Source organism: Ictidomys tridecemlineatus, chromosome 4 (assembly GCF_052094955.1).
Source record: "Ictidomys tridecemlineatus isolate mIctTri1 chromosome 4, mIctTri1.hap1, whole genome shotgun sequence".
In the NCBI taxonomy this organism is placed as follows: domain Eukaryota; kingdom Metazoa; phylum Chordata; class Mammalia; order Rodentia; family Sciuridae; genus Ictidomys; species Ictidomys tridecemlineatus.
In genome coordinates, this window is record NC_135480.1 from 135,187,230 (window position 1) to 135,209,436 (window position 22,207).

Here is a 22,207-nt window from a genome sequence, read left to right on the forward strand (position 1 = left end):
ATAAAAAATTAAAAAGAGGGGTGAGGCTGTGGTTCAGTGGTACAGCATTTGCCTCGCACATGTGAGGCATTGGGTTTGATCCTCAGCATCACATAAAAATAAATAAATAAATATATTGTGTCCATCTACAGCTAAAAATATATATATTTTAAAAAAGCATAATAATAGGTACACATATACAATACACTACATTTTAAAAAGCAAGGGAATAAAGAGAGTTTGTCTCAGAGATAATTGGGAGGAACAGACTTAAATTTTTGCCTATGTCCCATTTTTTGAATAAGTAGTGAGTGAAATATGAATATTATTTTGTTCTTGTTTCTAAAACAATCTACAGTCATTTTAGACAACTTCGGAAAAAGAAAAAAACAAATATACAAAAAAGAAAATAATAAAATACCCAGATCTAGAAACAATTATTGTTAAAATTTGAAGTATTTCATCCAGAGCCTTTTGAATTTCCAGGATTATAATATAATTAAGATATTTTTCTTTGATCCTTATTATCTAATATTTTACATTTAAATCTTTGACTTATCTGAAATTTATTTTTATAGAGTGCAGATAATTCATATTCTTCAACCAAAATATTAAATGAACATGTAAGAAATATATGACGACACTTACTTAATACGTGATATCTGCGAATGTCCTGCAGATCTCATGACAATACTGACATCTGTGAAGGGTTTTGGTGCTGTCAAGGTTATAAACAAGATTACTCTCTTGATCCTTCAAGGCAAACATAAGCATTTTCTTCCAATTTAATATAATTATAATGGAAAATTAAATCATTTACTAAATCATGAATATCAATTAAAATTACTGATATTTGCAAATTTCCTTATGGTCCTAATTTCAGACTCTAGGACTGTGATTATCTAAAGTTACTCTAAAAATAATTAATTCTAAAAATTAGTATTTTAAACTGGAAGTATGCATTAGAATCATTACAAAAACTATGAAAATAGATTCTGAAGACTTGCCCAAGGTCTCTCAGTGGAGGGGCATGTATAGTAGTTAAAAGTTTTCAAAGGGGCTGGGGTTGTGGCTCAAGTAAGAGCACTTGCCTGGCACATGTGAGACACTGGGTTCAATCCTCAGCATCACATAAAAATGAAAATAAATAAAATAAAAATATTGAGGCCGGGATTGTGGCTCAGCGGTAGTGCATTTGCCTGGCATGTGTGAGGCAATGGGTTCAATTCTCAGCACCGAATATAAATAAATAAATAAAGGTCTATGAACAACTAAAAAAAAAAAAAGGTATTGTGTTATTCACAACTAAAAGAAAAAAAGCTTTCAGGCTTTTTTTTTTTTTTAGAGCCTGTGGTTTGAAATGGGAAACCTAGAACAGAGGCAAGTGAAGTAGGGTGGAAAGGAGCAAAGAGAAAGTGGGGGAACAAGGATAGGTAAGAAAGGTAAAGGAGAAGAAAAAGCGGAAGAAACGGTGTCAGTTATTCTCATCACAAAAGTTTCCTATTAGAAAACACTCTGAATTTGAATTTACTCATTATTTATTCAAATGATCTAATAGTTTTTAAATCACAGATTTATAGATTAGTAATCTGATGTGCTAATTAATATTTTTAAAATTTTAAATATACATTTATAATTAATCTTTTATTTTTAGCATTAACTTGAGTTTCATTGAAATCAGCTGAATACTCTCTGCTGTTCCTTTTTAAGGAGTATAATTTTTCAGTGATCCTACAGTAGGTTTTATTTCATATTTTTATAGTAAAATGAACCCAATAGCTAGAACAAGTGTTTTTATGGTAATCCAAAAGGAAAAACAAACCTGAGTCCAATGTGACAGACTTTGGAGGTTTAATAGGATAAAACACGAATGGAAAAATAGCACCAGGAATCTGGTTTTGAATCTAAGAAAACAAAAAAGAGGTCAATACATAGTATATAAATAATACAACCTGACTACAACAGTAGGCTTTAAGAAATACAGGGAATCAAAAAGTCAGTCAAATATTGAAATTGAAGTAGGAAGTGAAGATTCAATTTTCTCCAGCTTCTTGGTGTGTTTTATACTGACTCCATCTTGCCTTTTTCTCTGGGTTTTGTAAAAGACAATATAGACCAGGGGAATAAATAGGGTTTTGAATTATGTTTTGCCGGTATTTTCAGTAAGACTTACCTGTATTCTGTAAATCTGAATTCTAAATGATGATTGATGTGCAGATGTGCTATATTCCACTTTTAATGCTGGAAGATAGTTTCTTCGAATAGCTTGTACATGTGGTTGCAAAATTTTCATGTTAATCCCACTAGGTGTGAATCGAACCTGAAAAATAACCAATCCCCCCACAAAAAGAAAACCAACACGAAATGTCTCTTTTCTATAAATGATTAAGATTGAAAATTTATATCATAAAACTTTTAGGGTAATACTAATTTAAAGAGTAGGCTAAATATTTGACTAGGGTTAGACTGAGATCTTTTAACCTCATATTCTTAAATTGTACATACTTTTATAATCCTTATAGGTTAGCTGTATCAATTTTTACATTAATAAAATTTACATAATAAAAAATCAAGTAATGAAAGAAAATAAATTTAAGATTAAAATAAAAAACCATTTTTAACTTCTCATTAACTAAAGAAAGTATCTTTAAGAGGAAGTGTTTTAAAAAATAACATTTTTAGTTGAAAATGGACTCAATACATTTATTTTGTTTATTTATTTTTATGTGGTGATGGGGATCAAACCCAGTGCTTCTCATGTGCTAGGTAAGCGCTCTATCACTGATCTACACCCCAGCCAGAAAGTTTGATTTCTTAATACACATAACCATCCCTTTAACATATTTTGTATGAGTTAGGTATGTTAGGATTAACTATATTCAATTTGTTTTGTAAGGAAGCTAGACTTTCCTTAAAATTCATTAGCAATTCAAACTACAATAGAGAAAAATTAGAAATTCACATTAATGATTAAAAGAATTTACCGGAATATTAGTGTCCAACTCAATAACCTTGTCTTCTAAGGGTGAAGATTCAGTATATTCCTTAAATTCTTTTTCCAACTTCTCAGTATGCTTTACACTCATTGTCTTCCATCTTGCCTTCTTCTTGGGCTTTGTTTCCCAAACCACATCAGAACTTACATATGAAAGCAAAAATCATAGTACTAATTTATAATCGTTTCATTTAAACTAGTTTATTACATTAATTAAAAAACCTTTGTAAAACTTCAAAAGTTTTACTGAATTGTGAAATCACAATTTTAGCCTTAATTACAAATAAGCACATTACAAATCTAAAAACACGAATTAATTAACGTTTCTGTCATTCCTATTCATTATAGCTGGGGTGTAATGGACAATAAGTAGTGAACAAGTGAATCAATTTTAACATATAGGTAAAAATGTTTGCAAAAGAGAAAAAGTAGGCAAATTAAAGAGAATCTGGAGTCTCAGGATATGTGAAGTGGTGGGGGATGTGGTATTAAAATGGAATGGTCAACACAGACCTCACTGAGAAGCTAAAATTTCATCAACCTTTAAGGAGGTAAGGGAGTTATCCAGCAGACTACAGAAAAAGAATATTTCATTTAAGTGCAAAGCATTAACAAAGATTCTAAAGCAATATCACATCTGTAGTAAATGAAGAAGAACAAGAAGGCCAGTATGGTAGGAACACATTAAGAGTAAAAGATGAAGTCAGTCAGTGGGAGAACAAATAATGCAGAACCTTCTAAGACATTGAAAAGACTGAGTTTTATTCTGAGTTGAGGAAACACTGAAAGGTTAAAAGAAGATTAGTAATATAATCTATGTTTTGAGAATGCATTATGGGTTGGGGGAAGAAAAAAGGATCAAGGCTACAAGCAGAAAAACTGCTTGTAGGGTTAATACGGAAAGCACCTGAGAAATGGTACTGGCTTGGATGAGGGTAGTAACAGGCAATAAAATATGGTCAGTTGCTATGCATACGTTGAAGGAAAAGTTAGTACAGAACTTCTCCATGAAATAGATATGGGGTATGAAACAGAGGAATCAAACAAAGTCTTCAGCCTGAGCAACTTGGAGTTGTGAATACCTCCCAAGGGAAACAGGTTTTGGTAGGAAAAAATTAAAGTGTTTGGTGTTACATATATGAAGTTAAATAAGTCTCTTAGATATCTGAGCAGATTTTATGTAGGCAGTCAGATATATATGTAAAGAATTTGGAAAACAAGACTGGCTTAAGAAATATATTATTTGTGTATCTACAAAAAGTTGGTGAATATATTGGTATTAGAAATTATGAAAAAATGAAAGACAAGAGGATTGAGATCTTAGAGCCTCAAAGCATCCAATGTAAGAAACTGAGAGAAAACAAGGAAACAACAAATGAATCTGAGAATATTGGGACAGGAAGAAAACCCATGATGGTGAGATATCCTAGAAATCAAATGAAAGAAACTGTATCAAGAAGGAATTTGTGTTAAATAGCAAATCCTGCATGGAGTAGTTAAGAAAGAAAAGAATGAAAAAGATTGGAGATAGTGAACATATTAAACTCTTTTGAAATAGTGATTTGAGAAGTTTGGCTGTAAAGAGAAAAAATAAAATGGGTAGTAGAAAGAAACAAAGTAGGGTCAGGAGATTTTTTTTTTTTTTTTAAGTTCAGAGAAGTAATAGTACTAACAGAAACAACCCAGTAGAGAGATAGAAACTGTAAACCTAAGATGGAAAGAAGATGATGGTGGATCATTGTTGCCAAGTAAGTAACAGTGAAATATATGTGCAATATAGGAAATATAGTGCAAAAGTAGAAACATGTTTAAATGGGAGCACATACATATACTTATGGAACTCAAGAGAATCATATTGGTATAGCTTGTAGGTACAAATGCTGGTAAATAAGAAGTTTTGATACTGGGAGATAAGGTGGGTCTAGGAAGTTTGCTTTTAATTGGCTTCAATTGGTGAAGTAAGATGCAAGGGAATGAACTGAGAGAAAAAGGGAGTTTTAAGGAGAGACAAAATATAAAACAGTAATTAGAGCACTAGGATGATTAAAAACATGATAGGATATTTATAAATTTGATTTTTGATATTTTTATCCCATAGGCAAAAAAAATCCTTATATGTACTTGGGAATTACAATCTAACAGTAATCTAGAAGAGAGTATAAATAGAAGAAATCTAATTGCACAGAAATTAAAATGCTTAAACACCTAACGACAGAATAAATATATATACCCAAACAATAATATATGAATTCATGAATGTCAGAGAGAATCCCAGTATTATGTACAACTATAATGCACTATATATATGTATATATACTTATTTATTTATTTACTTTAATGGCAATTAAAAAACCCTATCGGGGGAAGTTTGGGGTACTAAAACTAATCAAAATATGTTATATTCGTGTTCCAATATATGTCACATTGTAAGTTACCATTATGTATAATAAGTATGCACCAATAAAAACAGCCTCTAAAATTACTATACTTACATAAATTATTTAATTTTAAGTATTCAATTTGTTTACTCTTTCCAACATTTATATTCACTTAATAAAATACAAAGTTAGAAAACCATATTTTCATCTTTGCCATATCATTTAGCATGAGAGATAATACATGATAGTTATAATAGCCATAAAATTTGTATTTTAACTTCTTACTTAAATAAGAAAAACTTTAAGTTTTTGAGAACAATGAAAATTTTAAAGAAAACAGCTTTAAGATTTCTTTAAAATTACATTTATTCCATTCAATGAGAAATCGGTAAAATATAATTCACATAGAAACTAAATTTAAATATGTATCATAAATACCTTTAATATTTGGAATTCAACTGATGCAAAGGATTAAAACTACATTATCTTGTTAAGTAGACTGGAAGAAATGCTCTCACAATAGGCCTGCGGGTGCTCACGTGTGTGTGTGTGTGTGTGTGTGTGTGTGTGTGTGTAAGTGTGTGTGTGTGTGAATTTTAATTTAACAATTTGTGAATAGGAACAATAAGGGCATAAGGGGAGATAAGAGCTTTAATGGTGATGCCTTATATGGAAAATAATAAAATACAGCATTCTTTACTAGATCTTCAAGTGCCAAGGTCAAATTAGAATGTGGTTGTCTTAAGTCTTGCAACAACTACTTATGGATTATATATACAGTGTACTTTGTTCTCTGATAGATGGTAAGAAATAAATCAGAAAATTTTATGATTTGTTCAATAAGATATACTTTTAATAATTGAATAAGTATAACTTTGTTAGAGCACTAGGATGATTAAAAACAATGATAGGGAATATATAAATTTGATTTTGACATTTTTATTCCACAGACCCCCCCCCCAAAAAAAAACCCTTAAATGTACTTGGAAATTACAATTACCTTAGTATTGATGACTAGTCAAAAAAATTGTCACTTTAGATTTTTATGATCATTTCTTAATAATTAAGAACTAATTAAATTTATCCAAAACTTAAGGTACCTAACCTTGTAATGCCTATATAGGCTACTTCTTCCTTTGTATAATTGTTGACAAGAGAAATTCCAACATCTTGTAATGCCAACACAATTTCTTGCTCTGCTAATTCTGCTTTCTCACTTTCATATGTCACTTTAAACACTCTTGGATCTTCAGTGAATAAAATAATGCGCTGTAAGCCTTCAAAGAATGAAACTAAATAAATGGTCTTTTTTCCCAAATTTATAGGTGTCATCATATCCTAAAAGAAAACCACACACACAAAAAAATTAGAGTTTGGTCCCAACCAACACAAAGTCTAAATTTCATATTTGCAAAATGAAGATATTAATTTCACCTATTTCATAAGAGTGGAGTGGGGTGGCAAACTAAATGAATTAATATTTTTATAATACTTAGAAAATTAATCAGTCATGATTACTTCAAAGGATTAGTGACAACCAATTGAATTAATATTTGTATAATACTTGGAAATTTACTTCAGTATCCTTTGATAGCTGAAAGAGAATAAAAAATGTCTGATATCTCAATTGCAAATTCTTATAAATGAAACACTGATATTCAGCACAGGACTAATTAGGTAGAAAGCACTTACAGAAGCATTGTGATGAACCAGGATCCTGAGGTTAAATAACATGATAAATGTAGCAAATTCCAGTAAGAGCTATAAATTTCCAGCTAATAAATATTCAGATTATAAGAAATTTTAATATTTAGTAACATTCATATTATAATGCACAGAAATTAGAAATGTTAAAATGAAATTATTGCATAGGAAACATCATGTTATAATACATTCTAAAGTAAAATAAACAGCACTAAAACAACATTGAGAGATAAGAAGCTTACAAACAATTCTTAAGTCTAATGTCTTGTGAATTTCTGCTTTTATAAACTTCAAACTATCACTATGATCTAAATATGCAAATATAATCAAGACTGTTTTTATATTAAAATATTTTTCCTGAGTAAATCTAATCGGAATTAGAAAACATTAAATAAAGTTATTTAAATTAAGGTAATCCCCTTAAATACAATTTTAAAAAACCCATATCAGATTACTCAACAGCATTGGAAGACAATGGAAAAATATTACCAATATGCTAAAAGAAAGTCACTCTGAACCTAAAATTCCTTCCTTAGCAAAAATATCTTCATGGAAGACGAGGACATAAAATAAAGATGCATGCTAAATTACTAAAGTTCATCATCAAAAGAGAATCATACAAGGATATTCTAGAGAAGGAATTAACAAATGGCAAAAACAAAGTGATCCAAGATGGAGATTTGAAACAAAATAGATGTTAAGCAAATAAAATAAGATCTATCTGGGAAAAAAACATTTTATAAAATTCAATATTAACCATGATTAAAAAAAAACCCTTTGGTAAATAAGGATTAAATGAGAAGTTATTTACCTACTTCTTCTGTATTTGTTCTAATTAGTTATACATGATAGCAGAATGCATTTTGACACATCATACATAAATGGAATATAACGTCTCATTCTTCTGGTTGCACATGATGGAAAGTTATACAGGTCATGTATTCATATATGCACATGGGGTAATAATGTCTGATTCATTCTACTATCATTCCTATGCCCATAACCGCCCTCCCCCCCCCATTACCTCTGTTTGTTTAGTCCACAATACCACTATTCTACCTCCCACCCTTTAATGTGAATTAGCATCCACATATCAGAGAAAATATTCAGCCTTTGGTTCTGTGGAATTGGCTGATTTCACTTAACATAATATTCTCCAGTTCCATCCATTTACCAAAGAATGCCATAATTTCATTGTTCATTAAGGCTAAGTAATATCCCATTGTGCATATATCACAGTTTATCCATTCATCTGCTGAAGGGCAACTAGGTTGGTTCTATAGTTGAATTGAGGAGCTATAAACAATGATTTAACTGCATTATTGGAGTAAGCTGATTTTGAGTTCTTTGGTATAAACCCAGGAGTAGGATGACAGGGTCATATGGTGGTTCCGTTCCAAATTTTCTTAGGACTCTTTATACTACTTTCCATAGTGGCCACACTAATTCACAGTCCCACCAGCAATGTATGAGTATACCTTTTTTCCTTTGTCCTTGCTAACATTTATTGTGGCTTGTATTCTTGATGATTGTCATTCTGAATGGAGTGTAATGGAATCTTAGTGTAGTTTGATTCGCATTTCTATAATTTAGAAAAGTTGAACATTTTTTCATATATTTGTTGATCATTTGTATTTCTTCTTCTGTTAAGTGCCTATTCAGTTCCTTTGCCAATTTACTGATTAGGTTTTTTTTTTTTTTTTTTGGGGGGGTGTTAAGTTTTAAGTTCTTTATATATGCTGGAGATTAATGTTGTATCTGAGGTGCATGTGGTAAAGATTTTTTCCCATTCTGTAGGCGCTCTCTTCATGTTACTGATTGTTTCCTTTGCTGTGAAAAAGATTTTTACTTTGATTTCATCCCATTTAGTGATTCTTCATTTTACTTCTTGTGCTTTAGGAGTCTTAAGAAAGTCAGCTCCTAAACCAACATGGTGGAGGTTTGGGCCTACTTTTTCTTCTACTAGGAGCAGGCTCTCTGTTCTAGTGCCTAAGTCTTTGATTCCCTTAAGTTGATTTTTGTGCAGAGTGAGAGAGAGGGTTTTAATTTCATTTTGCTACATGTGGATTTTCAGTTTTTGAGCACCATTTGTTGAAGAAGCTATCTTTTCCCCAATGTATGTTTATGGCATGTTTGTCTAGTATGAGATAACTGTATTCATGTGAGTTTGTCTTTGTGTCTTCTATTCTGTACTATTGGTGTACATATAGATTTTGGTGCCAATACCTTGCCATTTTTGTTACTATGTACTATGGCTTTATAGTACAATTTAAGGTCTGTTATTGTGATGCCTCCTGCTTCACTTTTCTTGCTAAGGATTGCTTTGGCTATTCTGGGTCTCTTATTTTTCCAAAAGAATTTCATGATTTCTTTTTCTATTTTTATGAAGAATGTCATTGGGATTTTAATCAGTACTATGGAGGTGGTTCACTAAAGGAAAAACCAATCAAAGAGGAAAAACAAGTCAAGTTAAATAACAAAAATAAACAAATATAGCTGGAAATACAAACCATATCTCAATAGTAACCTTAAATGATAATGATTTAAACTCACCAATCAAAAGACATAGGCTAGCAGATTGGATTAAAAAACGATCCAACAATATGCTTTTTACAGCAGACTCACTTGATAGGAAATGGCAAACAAAGACTGAAGGTGAAAGGTTGGGAAAAATCATACCACTCACATGGACTGAAGAAACAAGCAGGGGATCTCCATACTCATATCAAATAAAGTAGACTTCAAGCCCAAAGTTAATCAAAAGGGATAAAGATGGACATTACATACTGCTTAAGGGAAACATATACCAACAAGATATAACAATCATAAATATAAATGCCCCAAACAATGGTGCACCTATGTTCATCAAACAAACTCTTTCCAAGTTCAAGAGTTAAATTGATCACAACACAATAATCTCAGATGACTTTAACACACCTTTCTCACCACTGGACAGATCTTCCAAACAAAAGTTGAATAAAGAAACTACAGATCTCAACAACACAATTAATAACTTAGACTTAACTGACATATATAGAATATATCAACCAGCATCAATCAGATACACTTTCTTCTCGCATAGCACATGGATCCTTCTACACAGGGAAGAGGGTTGGGAAGGAAAGGGAGGGGGAAGGGAATTAGCAAGGAGGTGGAATGTGATGGTCATCATTATACAAAGTACAGGTATTGGGTGTTAACATACCTTATATACAGAGATATGAAAAATTGTGGTATATATGTGTATTAAGAATTGTAATGCAAAAAAAGTACACATGTACAATGGCATAAGTTGGTGTGAACATACTTTATATACAGAGATATGAAAAACTGTGTTCTCTATGTGTAATAAGAATTGTAATACATTCCACTGTTGTGTATTTTAAAAAATCAACTAAAAAAAAAAAGAAATAAGCAGGTGCAAATTGCCTATAAGCATTTTGTGAGTCTAGATGTTTGGGCCTAAGAAGATACTATGTCAGGCACTGCAACATTATATCCTCATGAAATGACTAGGAAGATATAACAATTCAAAATTTGTAATTACCTAATCACATAGCTTCAAAATAGAAAAGCTAAAATAAATGAATCAAAAAGAAGAAATGTATAAATTTATGATTATACTGTTTTAACATATTTCTCAAATATAACAAGCAAATAAATGATACAGAAGATTTAAATAACACAATTAACAAATCTGAACCAACTAACAAAAACCATATAACATTCTTTAAAAAGCTACAGAACATTTTCTTTTTCTCAAATACATATGAATTAGTTACTGATCATAGACTGGCCCACATAGCTAATCTAAAAATTTCAAAATAGTTAATCAAAATATTTTCCCAAATTTCAGAAGAATTAAATCAGAAATCAATGAAAATCAGAAAGTTCCCATACTATTAAAATGTAAGGCTGGGTGCGGTGGCATATGCCTATAATCCTAGCAGTTTGGGAGGCTGAGTCAAGAGGATTTCGAGTTCAAAGCCAGTCTTAGCAATGTCGAAGTGCTAAGCAATTCAGTGAGACCTTATCTCTATTTAAATAAAATACAAAAATGGGCTTGAGATGTGACTCGGTATTCAAGTGACCCTGAGTTCAATTCCCAGTACAAAAAAAAAAAAAGTATATGATAACCAGTAAACTAAAATATAAAAAATAAGTAACAATAAAAATGGGAGTTCATAACCCACTTGAATCTAATGTATGAAATATGATATGTCAAGAGCTTTGTAATGTTTTGAATAACCAATAAAAAAAATTAGAAAATTATTTTGAACTAAATGATAATAAACATGCAAAATTAACATTTGTGAGATAAAGTTAATGTTATTTTGTGAGGAAAATTAGTGACTTTAAATGACTTCAAATATGAAGCAAAAATATCTGAAAAATAGTGATTTAGATATGAACTAAGTTGTTTTCCCCTAAGACTTATGTAGAAGCCCTAGTACTCAATGTGACTGTATCTGGAGATGGAACATTTATGGAGATAATAAATTTCTTTTGTCTAAACCATCTAGTCAGTGGTACTTTGTTTTGGAAGCCTGAACAGACTAATACAGTATTGATCTTAAGATGTTAAAAAAAATAATCAAAGTAAATCTAAAGAAAGATGACATAATATAAAATAAAATAGAGTAAAACTGGTGAAACTGAAAATACATGTATAAAAGATATCATTAAAGAAATCATGATATTCTTGTGTAAAAAAGCAACTTATAAAATTGATAAACCCTTAGCAAAATTAATCAAAAAAAAGAGAAGGCACAAATAAACAATCCCAAGAATGAAAAAGGGCATCACCATAAATATATTCAAAAATTTAAAAAGGGTATTATGAATATATTTATGTCAACATATTAGAAATTTCCAATGAAAAGATCACATTTTTAGAAAAACATCAAAATAAGGATAAACAGAAAAGTGGATTGTCCTACATGTAAAAATAAAATAGAGTTCATAATTCAAAACCTTCCAACTGCAGGCAAGGACTGCTTGGCTTCATTAGTAAACTCTATCAAACATCCAAAGAGGACATCATATTGATTCACATCAACCTTCTAGAAAATGCGATTAAATATTTCTTAAAGATTTTTAGTGAGCCAAGAATGCCTTGATATCAAATTATGAAGAGGAAATTACAAAATAGGAAAGTTACAGGCCAATCTCCTTCATGAATATTCAAATAAAAAGTTTTAAGCCATTAGCAAGTCAATTCCCAAAATGTGAAAGTGGCCTAATATTAAAAAACTAAATCATAAAATCCATCTACAAAATAAGATAAAGTCCCAAAGGCACATAATCACTTTCAACAGATAAAAATTGAAAGCATTTAATTTTTAAAAAATCAGCAAACTACTAGGAGTAGAAAGCAATTACCTTAATTTGATACAGGGCTGTTAATTCAAAAAATAGTAACAACAAGAACAACAACAAAACCGTAGAACAAAAAACACACTTAATAATAAAACTGTCCAGTCTCCTTTCTAAAAGAGAAATGAGAGAAATCACTGGCCTATTGATAGTCAGGAACAAATAATAATAAAAGGGAAGAAAAACATTAGAATAGGGTCAAATTAAGATGAATTCTGAAGGTCAAATATAACTTTAAGAAAATATTTTCTGAAAGTTATTTATGTTATTAGAAAATGTTTGTATACAACCTTATTATCTGAACTTGCCCCTAAGAAATAAATTCTTAACAGTATACTTAATGGACCCTTAAATGTTTTCTACATAAGCAGTTAAATCTAAGATGACTGTCAGGGCCAATAATTTATCTCTTTATGAGGTGAATGCTGAAAGGACTTCTGTAAGCAGAGCTTTATCTTTTACAACTCAGTAGAAGCATATAGAGATGTGGACAAAATTAGACTACTTCTGGTTTATAATATTTCTGGATAAGATAAAGCTGGAAAGAACTCACTTTTTTTACAATGAACATAAGGAAGGACTTCTATATAGTTTTGTTTTAAAGTAAGAAAAGTTTTGCATGTGGTTTGCATGTTTTACTGGAGTAAATCTGAAAGATCCTGCTTCTTTGGGATAAAACTAGTTTTTTCTGGTTTCCAACTTTATCTAGCTTCTGGTTAGATTAAAAAAAGAAAGAAAGAAAGAAAGAAATAGTAAAAGAAACAAACAAGCAAATAAAAAAGAGCCTAAATACTATATTTTAAATCACTGGCAGTTATTTTACAAATATAGAACAATTCTTAAAATCATCAAGGCTGAAAATAATCTTTTAAAAAACACACAGACCCACAAAACCAAAAAGAGTTCTGAGAACACTGTAATAATCAAACTAACACTTACGTCCTTTTGTGTTACTTCCCCATGGCTTTTTCCACAAATCCACTTTAATTTTCTAGAGCCCACTGGATCAGCCCAGGTATAAAACACTGCTTTTCCAGGAGGAAGGGAATCTTCAATATCACTGAGACAACTGTTAAAAGTAGCAAAAATAGGTATTAAGTTAAATGCAACCAGATAATATATCAAAAATACAAGATAATATATAATTCTTAGCCCATTGAGATTTGTAGAAATTCTGAATTAGACAAATTTTCCTTATATAATGAAATAAGCAATCTCTAAGAAAATATTTTAAGAAAAGCATCTCACTTAGGAAATAAAGATCTTCAAGTTTGAAATGAATGTCAATTTTTGTTTTAATTCAAATTATGGAAAAAATTTCAACTATTTTATATGATTCATACTAAATCTAAGAGAATTTAACTGGCAACTGTTCCCTAAGTGTTAGTTACTGTGGCAAAAACAGGTGTAGCTTAGTTATTTTTAAAATAATAAGATGTGAGACACAATATAAGAAATTCAGCTCATTCACAAAAAGATTTCAATAAGAAAAACACAAATTATTTAATCAAAGAAGTAATAAATTAAAGTTTTTCTGAGCCAAATAAATTTACCCTGAAGATTAATAGACTTCACTGGCTATCAGATAATATCAACGAAAACAGAATATGATCCTATGCCTATTTAGTAAAATATTTAAATTAAAAATAAAAAACAAAGGGAAGAAAAACCCTGGTAAACATTCAGAAAAGCCAGTTACTTGCAAAGGAATAAAAATGAGCTTTTAGAAAAAAATTCTATAAATTAGTGAGAAAGTTCAAATATACAGACAGAATGCTATGAAATAGAAAGTGAGCCTTCACCAGATACTCAATCTGTCAGTGACTTGATCTTAGACTTTCTAGCTTCTAAACTGTGAGGAATAAATTTCTGTTATTTACAAAAAAGTCCAAACAGACTAAGACAGAATTTATGTTTTTTTTTATAATATAATTAAAAACAAAACAAAATAGGAAGTATCCTTTCTCAATATCTCAAACAAATGAGACAATGATAGACAAGGAGGACTTCTAGGTACTTCTTAGACTAGTTCTATGGTCCCTATTCAATATGTGTTTGATTTAAATCAATTATTATAAGTTTTACATTTGGAAGCGAAAGAAAGTATAAATACACTAACAGATATGGGCCCATTAAAAAGTAAGAGATGAAAACAAAATACTCAGACACAATAAATTCAGGATAACCTGGAACCACTAAGTAGTGTAACATAGAGTTGCATAAACTAGAGTAGCACCAAGAGGGTATGATATCACACAAAACTGAAATAAACAATTTTGAGATTAGTCCTATACCATCAACCTTGAGTTTTGGTATTTAGGAAGCAGTTCTTTTTCCCATACACTTTAGCGAGAAGAGTATATATGAAAAAAATCTAAAATTTTATAATTACATTATGCTTATTAAAATATGAAAATTTCAAAAAGACCAAATTCTAAGACTCTGAACAAACCTGACATTTTTCAACAGACTAAAAAATGATCAAGCTTTGGCTATACTTTGTTTAACTCTTCATGATTCTTTCTTTGAAGCATTTGAAAGTAAATTATGAAGTTGGTTTGATCCCTACAAACTTGAATATACCTTTCTTTAAAAGTAGGACATTGTTTCTTATAACCACAATACCATTATCTATGTTTATATTCATGAGAAATCATTATAAATGTCTCGTTACCTAGATTCGGCTAAATCAGGAGTTACCATATTTGTGATAATCTTCTTACCTTTGTTGGTACTGAACAAGATCATTCTTAGTGTGATTTATTAACAGGAATGTAGCTGCTCCATCATGGTAATCTGAAAATGTAATAATGGTTGAATGCTCAGCCAAATTAACTTCTGCTATGATACCTCCAAGCTAAAAGAAAGGAAAACATTCTTTAATGTGACAATTTCCCCAAGATTATTATTAATAACATGTAGTAATAAAACTATTCATAACTTGATAATTTGGAAGACAATTTAGAAAATAAGCATTTTATATTGTATTTCTGGGAAACAATGAATTCTTTTTGTATGCAGATTTGTGGAATTCTAGATATCCTAAATAGCATCTTAGGCACTCCAACTCACTTTCTGTGTGATAATTAATTTATCTTATATTTCTCTTTTTTAAAATTTTTTAATTTTTAAAAAATTTGTTCTAAGGCTGGGGTAGTAGCTGTGTCCATTTGCAACTAAAAAATATATATTTTTTAATTTTGTTAAATATTTCTTTTTCTTTTTGGTACCTTTTCCCTTTTAAAAAGAAATGTTGGTTCATTTTTAGTGAGAGGGGAAAAACAGATAATTGTTTTAAAAACTAAAATAAAATACTAGTAAATACATAGTAGCTTTTTCAAAGATTCTTGTGAAAAAATAACTTACCTCATTATTCAGACGCAATAAAATACAATTTTCTTGCTTGTTAAAATATATCCTTTTTGGAGGACCTTCACTCCTTTCAACTTGAATAAGAAGTTTACTGCCAGCATCCTCAGGCCAAAGGGGGATACACTAAGAACATATATTACATATATTTATAAAAATAAACAGATCTTATCAAAAAATACTTATATTGTTGTAATAAACTCATCATAGTAGTAAAATAAACTTCAAAAAATCTCTGTCAGCTGGGCATGGTTGTGAATGCCTATAATCCCTGGGACTCAGCAGGCTGAAATAGGAGGTTCTCAAATTCAAGGTCAGCCTCAGCAACTTAGCGAGACACTGTCTCAAAATTTAAAAAAGTAAAATAAATAAAAGCTGGCAATGTAGCTCAGTAGTAAAGCCCCCTGGGTTCAATCCTGAGTACCCAAAACAAACAACAACAAAACCACCAAACTCTTTCAACATTGTTATTAGGTTGCTTAGCTGAACAGCTATAAACTGTCAATTTAGAAATGGGTTATCACTTTCAAGTACTAAAAATACAAGCAGCAATGAGTAATTAAGTTGAAGAGCAAAGGTAAGTAGGGTGCTTGGGAGAAAACAGAATTCTTTCAGAGAAGTGTTGAAAAATCAGCAACTAAGCTGAGTCAGAAACTAGGAAGCAGATGTTGAGTTTAAAGCAAAGGTTCATTTAATTACTAAAAATATAAATCATGTTTGGATATTATTTGTTAATTAAGTATAAGTACACACTATGGATGAGTCAGAAAATGTAATTAAGCTCTTAATATTATTAAGAGTAAAAAAGTAATCTAAAATTCATAGAAGGAAAGAAGCTTGGAATCTTAAAACAATTGGACATCTGTGATTTGGAAATCAAGCTAAAGACAGAGAAGACAGTGAAGGCACCAGAAAAAAGACTGGACGACAGAAACTGGAAACAAAGACAAGAATTAAAAAAACAAGATGGAGAACTAGCCTTCTCTATAAACTATAGTCAACTCCATCTTAGGTCCTGACCAGATTGGTCACTTGATTGGTCACGCAGTGTTTTCAAAGAGCCTTTTCATGTATGATACCTGAACTTTATCATATATGACCTGGGGACAATTCTTTTTTCCCCTTTTTAGTTGCACATAATGGTGGGATTTGTTGTTACATATTTGTACATGCACACAATGTAACAATTGAATTTGACCAGTATCATGCCCCAGTACTTCCTTTTATCTCCTCTTCCCTTCCCTTAACCTCCCTTTGATTTTCATAAGATACTCTCCCCCACACAAACATTTTTTTTTTCCCCTCTTTCCTCTCTAGTTTCCATAATGACAGAAAACTTTCTGAGTATGGCTCATTTCACTTAAAATAATGTTCTCAAGTTCCATCTATTTTACTGCAAATGACATGATTTTATTCTTCTTTATGACTAAATAAAATTCTACTGTGTACATATAGCACATTTTCTTCATTAATTCATCTAGTGACATACAACTAGGCTGATTTCATAGTTTAACTACTGCAAATTGTTCTGATATAAACACAAGTATGCATGTATCTCTACAGTATACTGACTTTGATTCTTAAGGATAAATACTGAGTAGAGGTATAACCTTTTGCAGAACCTCCATATGGATTCCCATAGTGGTTGTACTCATTTACAATCCCACCAACAGTGTAAAAGTAATCATTTTTCTCCATATCCTCTCCAGCATTTATTATTTTTGTATTCATGATGGCTTCCATTCTAATTGAAGGGAGATGAAATCTCAGTGTAGTTTTGACTTGAATTTTCCTAACTGCTAATGATCTGGAACATTTTTTCATGTATTTGTTGGGTATTTGTATTTTGTCTTTTGAGAAGTATTTGTTTAGTTCTTTTGCCCATTTATTAACTGGGTTATTTGGGTTTTGGTATTAAGGTTTTTCAGATCTTTATATATTCTAGATATTAATCCCCAGTCAGAAGAACAGAGAGCAAAGATTTTTCCCAATTCCATAAGCTATCTCTTCACAGTTTTAATCATTTCCTTTGCTGTGCAAAAGCTTTCTACTTTGATATCAATTTATTTATTAACTCTTGGCATTATTTCCTGAGTTTTAGGGATTGTACTGAGAAAATCGCTGCCTGTACCTATATGTTATTAAAGAGTTGACCCCACATTTTCTTCCAGGAATTGCAAAGTTTCTGGTCTAATTCCTATGTCTTTGATACATTTTTGAGTTGATTTTTGTGCAGAGTGAGAAATAAGGAAATAGTCTCATTCTTCTACACGTTGATAATTAGTTTTTACCTGGGGACAATTCTGTAGCAAAACTGAGCTAAATGTCTTAGCTTGTTAAAGTCGGTTTTATTCAACCATGAAAGGTAGAATTAGTTATTGAACAAGGTTAAGGATGTAAGAGGTTTACTATGATCCCCCCTCCCACCCCGTGAAGACTTCCTGTATCCTAGCAGGTACTTACCAGGGAGAGTCAAAATAGAAACAATACAACTAATCCAAGCATATTTCTTGTGAAGAACTGAAAAGACTAAAAATGTTGTATATTTTAGACATCCCCAAGGCTATGATTCCTTGACAGCCTTGGCTTAATACTTGAGTTTAATAATGTACAATGTATTGAGCTTAATAATGTATAATGTATTTAAAACCTCTTGAGGCTCAAGAAAGTGCTAACGTTTTTGTCTTTTGTAGAAGGGAAACAGAGAAATATAGATAAGGTTAAAAATCAAAACCAGTACTAATCTTGAGTATTTTACTTTCTTTTGGTGCTGGGGATTGAACCTAGGAGCATTTCACTTACTGAGCCACATTCCTAGCCTTTTTTATTTTTTGAGACAGGGTCTCACCAAGTTGCTTAGGCCTTGCTGAGCTGGCTTTGAACCTGCAATTCTCCTGCCTCTGCCTCCTGAGCCACCGAGATTATAGGTGTGCGCCAACATGCCTGGTGAGTATGCATCTTAATATGATAAGGTTGATCAGTATGAGTCAAATTAGAAACATGCTTACAGTCCCAGCTACTTGGGAAGCTGAAGCAGGATTGCTTGAGCCCATTAGTTTGAAACAAGCTGCACACCTGTAATACCAGTTATCTGAGAGCCTGAGACAGGAAGTTCACAAGTTTGAGGTCAGCCTTGGCAAAATCCTCAGCAATTCAGAGAAACCCTGCCTCAAAATAAAAATAAACATAAAAGGACTGAGGATGTAGTGCAGTAGTAAAGTACTGGTTTCAATCTCCAGTACAAAAAAAAAAAAAAAATTAAAGTCAGCCTGAGCAACAAAGTGAGACCCCATTCCCCTATCAAGAACAAAAAGCCAAATAACAAAATTAGAATTTAAAAAATTCAACACATGAAAGAAAATTTACCTTAGGCTGAAATGATAAACAACAACAACAACAAAAAAAAACAAAGCAAATTTTAAAGAGTCATTATGCATTTGTGATTGAAATTAATGTAAATATGAACTAACTATTGAAAGACATTCTACAGATAAGGTTTTCATAGGATAATCAAGACCTGACAATATCTGAGAGACACATACATCAAGACAAAAATGTTATCACAAAATCACAGAAAAAATATGTCTAAGAAAAACATAAAGTTAATGAGATTATGTGGAACACTCACAAAAATAAATCATATATTAATTTAGTAAGTATGTTTTGAAAACATGCTATGTTTAATCTTTGACCAAAACCCTCCTAAAGCTCCCCATTTCACTTGGTTAAGGTAAAGTCCTTGTAAAGGTTTACAAAGTTCTGTATAGTTATCCCTCATTACCACTATGCTTTTCCTCTACTATTTTTCCCTCTCCAGTATCACTGGCCTCTTTTGATATCCCTCAAAACGTGTCAAATACTTTCCCTCTTTAGAATCCCTATTCTGGTTTATCCTTCTGTGTCTAATGCTTTCTCCTCAAATATTCCATCAGGCCTCACAATACTAACTAAGTACCCTCCCTGTTCCAGAGTTGGTACATAGCCAGAACACTGTGGTTTCAAAGACAATCCCCCTCATTTCTCCCTCACCCAATACTTTCAGATATACCTGCATTTCTAGCCCAGGCACTTTCATTTGGAAGTCTCTCTATCTGGGCCCATGAGCAGAGGAGTTCCTCAGAAGCCTCTGCCAGAGGTTTATCTGAGAAGAGGAGAAGCCCTGAAAACTCTTTCTCAGTCTCAGTATTTTTCTACTCTGCCCTCTTTCATCCCTCAGGTTCATAAAACTGCCAGAGCCTTTTGTTAAGGAGTCCTTCAACAGGGAGACAACCCCAATGCCTGGGCTGATCCACTTCATCCTAGAAGGGGAATGTTCCTAGAAGGGAATATGGAACAAGGGGATGTAAGTGCCCTATCTGGTTTATTTAGCCTCTTGCTTGGACTATTCAAAGTAAATGATTTAAAGTTTGATTGTGTTACTTTCATTCTGGCTTGTTGTCTTAATCAATTACTCCTGTATCTGTCAGCTCAGCTGAGCTCTTGACAACTGCTCTCTCATTTCCTGCAAGCTTTTGTTCAAAGGTGACTTCAATGAGTTCTGATCACTTTACTAAAACTAAAGGTCACTCCTTGCTCTTCAGAATGTTTGATATTCCTTATATTACTTGATTTCTAATTCTCTCATTAGACTTTTAACTTTCTTATACATTTTATTAACTGATTAGGTTATTATTGATTTACTGTTTTTCTTTGCACTCACTGAATTGTAAACTACCAAAGACAGAAACTTGAGATTTTGTTAACAGATGTAATGCAAGTCACATAAAAAGTACATGGTAAGGAGCTGGGGCTGTAGCTCAGTGGTAGAGCACTTGTCTGGCACGTGTGAGGAAATGGGTTTGATCCTCAGCACCACATAAAAATAAAATAAAGGTATTGTGTCTACCTACAACTAAGTATTTAACAACAAAACAAAACAAAAACAAATAAAAAGTCCATGGTAAGTATTCACTGAAAGAATGAACAGAATTGAAAAAGGTGGAACTTCTGGAAATGAGAAATATATTTAAATAAAAAATCAGTAGTTTAAGTCATAAATAGCAGTTTAGAAACAGTAAATTAAAAAAAAAAAAAAAACAAGAAAGAGATATACAAAGTAGAACTCATCCAGAATGTAGCAAAGAGTTAAAGACATGGAAAAGACGAAAGGAATATTAAGATATATAAAATACATAAAGGAGAATCTGAATATCTAAAATGTTTGAATAAAGATGCAGTAGGAAAATAAAAACAGACTAAAGGAAAAGCAATATTAAAAGACACATAAGTTTCAAGTTTTATAGAAAGTAAATATTCTATCAACCTAAGTCAATTGTTTAGAAACTTTTTTGTAGATCTGACAGCAAATGATGGTACACAATCAAAATTTCATAAGTTACTTCAAATAATTTAAAGGAAAGTTTGGCTTAATCTACTCTGTATGAAGGCATTTCTAAAAGAGAAAATAAATCATTTCCTCCTCTTTGACGCCTCTATACCTTAACTAATTCCATTAGTATATTTAACTAATTTGGTGTCTACCTTCCTGAACAAGCTATGCATTCCTATAGAGAAAGGTCTAGTTTTTGATAATTAAATATTGAAAGCCTAGTAGAAATACTCAATAAAAGTTCATGGAACTGATTCAAAATTGGGGTGGGGGAGGGTTAAAATTTCAGGCATCTGGGGCTGGGGATGTGGCTCAAGTGGTAGTGCGCTCGCCTGGCATGCATGCGGCCCGGGTTCAATCCTCAGCACCACATACAAACAAATTATGTCCACCGAAAACTAAATAAATATTAAACTTAAAAAAAAAAATTTCAGGCATCTAACTTCAAAAAAAGAGAATTCAAAGAGGTACATTTTTGAAATTCATCTACCCACCTGCTCCAATTGAAGAGAGAGCCATTTATCACTTCCCTCTTCAGCCACTGATATATGATATTTGCTCTTGTTTTTAATCATATAAAAAGGAGTAAATGTCACAATTCTGGTAATGTTAAAACTGCTAAGGTTTATAGTGACACCAACCTAAGGAAAAAAAATTAACAGTTCAAAGACTGTTATATTATTATAACATCCTTATAAAATTTTCTTAAGTAACCAACAGATATTTTGAATAAAAGTTGCTTGAACACAGAATGAACTTACTTGATATTCCATTTTTGGGCCTTTGCATTTAACAGCTCCATGACTACCAACAGTATCAATTGAAAACTGATCTGACAACCCACTATCAGTTACCATAAGCTGAACCTAGGAAAAAATATTTTAAAGATATTACAAGTACCTTTAAAACATTTTACTTAAATTGACAATTTAAAACTTTTTTTGCATAAACTAAATATTACATTAATACACAAAACCTTTCTCAATATTAAATGTTAAATCTATTTAACCTCATGTACAAATGTTATTTCTACCTAAG

The 22,207-nt window shown here is 31.3% G+C and overlaps 1 protein-coding gene across 3 annotated transcripts in view; it reads right to left on the minus strand.

Annotated features, from left to right (window-relative positions):
• Vps13a (vacuolar protein sorting 13 homolog A) overlaps positions 1–22,207 on the minus strand; it is a 256,331-nt gene that overhangs the window by 63,671 nt on the left and 170,453 nt on the right. For all 3 annotated transcript variants that reach the window (XM_005324116.5, XM_021725635.3, XM_005324117.5), the window contains exons 49-58: positions 21,931–22,035; positions 21,664–21,810; positions 15,799–15,927; positions 15,156–15,289; positions 13,372–13,501; positions 6,458–6,690; positions 2,964–3,117; positions 2,153–2,299; positions 1,802–1,883; positions 628–697 (exon numbers count right to left, since the gene is read on the minus strand). In XM_005324116.5, the coding sequence (XP_005324173.2) occupies positions 628–697; positions 1,802–1,883; positions 2,153–2,299; positions 2,964–3,117; positions 6,458–6,690; positions 13,372–13,501; positions 15,156–15,289; positions 15,799–15,927; positions 21,664–21,810; positions 21,931–22,035 (1,331 nt within the window). The remainder of the gene's footprint in view (positions 1–627; positions 698–1,801; positions 1,884–2,152; positions 2,300–2,963; positions 3,118–6,457; positions 6,691–13,371; positions 13,502–15,155; positions 15,290–15,798; positions 15,928–21,663; positions 21,811–21,930; positions 22,036–22,207) is intronic.